At 39.1% G+C, this 4,274-nt stretch overlaps 1 protein-coding gene across 1 annotated transcript; it reads right to left on the bottom strand.

Moving 5' to 3' along the window:
* Nucleotides 1-560: 560 nt before the first annotated feature.
* LOC118973433 (olfactory receptor 2T29-like) lies at nucleotides 561-1,971 on the bottom strand. Its single transcript, XM_073221615.1, has one exon. The coding sequence runs from the start codon at nucleotides 1,952-1,954 to the stop codon at nucleotides 1,010-1,012; it is 945 nt and encodes a 314-aa protein (XP_073077716.1). The 5' UTR covers nucleotides 1,955-1,971; the 3' UTR covers nucleotides 561-1,009.
* Nucleotides 1,972-4,274: the final 2,303 nt, after the last annotated feature.

The raw sequence follows: 4,274 nt of genomic DNA, 5'->3' as shown, positions 1-4,274 counted from the left end.
TCCTTTTCCTGCTTGGATACCTGTATGTCTGCTACTCATGCTTTTCTGGGGTATCTTGTCTCTGAGCAAGTTCTCCACGATCCAGCCTCCTACACTCCACTGCGGTAACATCTAGTCACCGTTTAACACTGAGATTTTTGGATATTAATATGACATAAGACATGTATATATTGTGTAATTGATTCAATAAATGAGTTTCACTATTTGCTTTCTTCCTTTGTGTAAATATTATATACTTCAAAACTTAACTCTGATGTCGCCTCATGCAAGGGGCCTTCACCAATTCATATTCCAACTATGAGCTTATAGTTTTCGCATGGCCCTAAAACATCTGCTTGCTGGGGAATATTAATCACCACTTGATGTCTTTGTCGGAAAATGTGGGATGAGGCAGACAAAATAAAAGCATGCAGGTGACAGCCTTATTAATACTGGGGCACGTTCAAAGGAGAATTTTTAGAGGATAGTATATCACATACACTGCCACCAAACAGGATGCAGAAACAAGAATGGGAAACAATAACAACTCAAAAAAAGGAGGGAGGATTGAAATTGTAACCATTTATATGAAACAATTTTACATTTACGGTAAAGCAGCATGGATATGAGTGGTGCAAACAACACCCACATGCTCTTTATCAAGACTCTCCAGGTATTGACATTCTACCTTTTTTGCTTTATCACTTCCCTCTCTCTCGTCCCCTTTCTATCATTTAAATCAATATTGGAGTTTCTCATATTTTCCCTCTAAATATTTTTGTCATATATTTCTAATACAGATATTCTTCTACAGATAGTGCAGTTATCAACTCAGTAAATGTAACACAAATAAGGATTGTATAAACCATTTTGAATAGAGAGGTGTTATAAATTGTAGAGTTTTCTACTACATGGAAACAATTCTAAAAAGACCTGTGAAAATTATAAAAGTCTAAATAATAATTCTGCTATAAGTTTCTAAACTTATGATGTGTAGACAGAATACTTAGCACATTAATATCAAACTTTCCTACTTCATGGGTTCTTGAAAGACAGGTTCCACATTCAACATTTTCTTTAGTGCCCCCATAGCATCCTTATTCCTTAGACTATAGATCAAAGGGTTTAGCACAGGAGTAAGTATGGTGTAAAAGACAGACACCACCATGTCCTTCTCAGGGGTGTGGGAGGAGCTGGGGAGCATGTAGGTGTAGACGGCAGACCCATAGAAGAGGGTGACCACAGTCATGTGGGAGGAGCAGGTGGCAAAGGCCTTCCTCCGGCCCTCTGCTGAGTTCATCCTGTGGATGGTGAGGAGGATGAAACCATAGGAGCCTGAAATGATGGTCACAGGGATGAGCAGCATGAGGACGCAGCAGAGGTACATGAGTGTCTCATACATGGAGGTGTCAGAGCAGGAGAGCTTCAATACAGCAGGAAATTCACAGAAGAAATGATGGATCTCCCGGGATCCACAGAAGGGGAAGGTCATGGTGATGGGAGTGAACAAGAAGCCATCCACTGATCCCAGGAGCCAGCAGCCAGATGCCAGGAGGACACACACCCTGTGGTTCATGAGGACAGGGTAACAGAGAGGATGGCAGATGGCTGCATAGCGGTCATAGGCCATGGCGGCCAGGAGGAAACATTCTGAACCTACCAGTGTCAAATAGAGGAATATCTGCATCCCACATCTGGGGGCTGAGATGGTGTTCACACCCGTGACCCAGACCATGAGCATCTTAGGCACAGTGACAGAAATGTACATTACATCCATGAGAGACAACTGGCTGATGGAAAAGTACATGGGGGTGTGGAGGCGGGCCTCAGAGCGTATCAGAAGGATCAGGATGGTGTTTCCAGACAAGGCCATCAGGAAAATCACAAAAATGACCACGCCAAGGAGGGCTGGGTGTTGGGATTGACTGAAGATACCCACCAGGATGAACTCTGACCTTCCTGAGCGGTTGGCCATCCAGATGGTGCCCTCTATGATTTCACCTGGCCCATGAAGGAAGGTATTAGGGTTAGTGAACCAATCATGAGAAACCACCTCTGAAATAAACATTTAGTGAGTGTGTGTATGTGTGTACCAACCCAAATATGCTAACTGGAGGAAATCCCATGGCCTCCAGATCTGGAACTTACAAAGTACCTGGAATTCTACTAACTGACCAGAAAAGTAGCAATTCACAACTGTGGGTCAAAAGAATTGGTAACTTATGGTGAGGCTGCCACAAGTTGAGGTCATGAGATTATCTGAAGTGTCCTTTATAGACAAGTATGAAATCTGCATTGTCATTCTGCCCTATTCAAACACAGTAAGTGGATCCCTGAGAAAAGATATGTTATTCTAAAATCTTTGTTATAACACTCAGAATTTTATTAAAGTACCTTGTTTAAGGATCCCACTGGTATCTTAAAAACTCTTCAAGGTATATTCCATATAAGAAATGTTTTATTTCATATTGTATACAAATATCAAATCATCCCATTGTACACTTGAAACTAATATAATGACATACATCAATTATACATCAACAAAACGAAAAAGATTCAAAAGCTAGCTAAAACACAATTTGGGGAAAATGTACATGAAACAGTTGAACCCATGTTTCCCTTTGGGTTGGGCTACCCTGTGAGGCACTGGGGTTGGGTGGAGTGAGTAACATATCACAAGAAGCAGGTGGGGATCCTCACAACCACCAGCCCCCTACCCATCCTAGGTGTACAATATTAGGAGCCCAAACTCTGAAACTGGACTATGCTTATGGGTCTAGTTTGTCTTCTAGATACTATTCCTCTGCCCATTCCACATAAAAAGAGGGTAATAATGTTTAATTGCAAGTGTATTTAAGATTAAGTGAGGTAAAATAGTGAAAATGTTTAAAATATTAGGAGTCACATGTGAATAAACTTAATGTATACAGCTAGTTTAAAAAGTTAGTATCTACAGTAATAATTGTGTATAATCTATGTAGGATATGGTTGCTATGTCTGTTGATATAAGATACATTGTCTCAGTTCACCAATTTAATCCCTATTTATATATTTCACAATTTGGATTTGTTCATTTCTATATTCCTAAGCAACTTAGATGTGTGTGTTTGTATATATGCATATATTATACATAAACTGTATATATACATATAATTATATTATACAAACATATAAAATTTAATTAAATGTTTAAATAAATATGAATACAGACTTAAACATATTTTTCTTATTTAAACCTGATTAAGCAGAGCCTTTCTGTAGAAATGTTTCTCGTTTCTATTTAGTACACATTTTTTCAAGTTGAAATTAATCTTCTTGAAGCTTCTGCCATCTCCTCTAAATCTCAGGGGAGAATAAATAGGATTTAGAGTGTTACTACCAATTATAAGAAGAGGCTCTCATTTTTTTCCCGAATGTTACCTCCTGTAACTCACACAGCAGTTAATGTTTCATGGAAACGCAGACGCAGAGGCAGACTGCGCACCGCTGCCGACCCTCCCCTGACTGCGCACGCCCCGCCTCTGTGTTACAGACGCTGAAGATCAAACACAAGCTAAACTTGGTTGCACTTAAGGAGGTTGCTGTCTATTTAGGGACAAATATATAAATGTGATTTGTGTGGAATTTTTTAATGGCTACAAAATAAATGAATAAATAAATAATAGACTCACGTGACACCTGGCCTTTCTTAAGAGAATCAGTAATAGCTTCATCTACCTTTTCTCTTACAAAGATAAAACATTTGCAGGTTTTCAATTTCTGATATGACAAAGGTTAAAGTTCAAAAGTCCTTATAGCAGGAAGGAAATATTTGGCTCTTCTTTATGGGAAGAATTTAGAGATAGCTATGATAAGGGGATATTTCAGAAGGAATTTCCAAATTTCAAATACATTTTATTTTCTTGTAATAATTCCAATATTCAGTTTCCTAACATTCCCAGGTCTATGGTGCCAAAGCAGTAGAGAATACTGTAAGTATTTTTTTTATTTCTTAATATAAATATCCAACAAATCTGGGATACATTACACTAAAATATTATAACCTTTCTGTGAAATCCCACCCTTACTAGTAGATGGATTCTAAGCTCTGTGCGTAATTTAAAAACAGAGATAAATTGCAAAACATACCTGCTGACTAAGTCTACACATGCAGCCAAAGTGAAGCAAGGACCAGCTCAGTGTACAGTCCAAGTGAACACCTTAAAACTGCTTGCAGAGTGAACGGAGGAAGACCAGGGAGGCGCGTGGCAGGTGCCAGGGAAACCTCCGCTATAGTCTGGTAACTGGGGTAACTG

Source organism: Manis javanica, chromosome 14, assembly GCF_040802235.1.
Source record: "Manis javanica isolate MJ-LG chromosome 14, MJ_LKY, whole genome shotgun sequence".
Taxonomy (NCBI): domain Eukaryota; kingdom Metazoa; phylum Chordata; class Mammalia; order Pholidota; family Manidae; genus Manis; species Manis javanica.
The sequence above is the reverse complement of the archived record's forward strand: the minus strand, read 5'-3'. Positions and strand labels throughout refer to the sequence as shown.

Coding starts and splice junctions, on each gene's coding strand:
- LOC118973433 (XM_073221615.1), bottom strand. CDS start 1,954: ATGGCCAACCGCTCAGGAAGGTCAGAGTTCATCCTGGTGGGTATCTTC.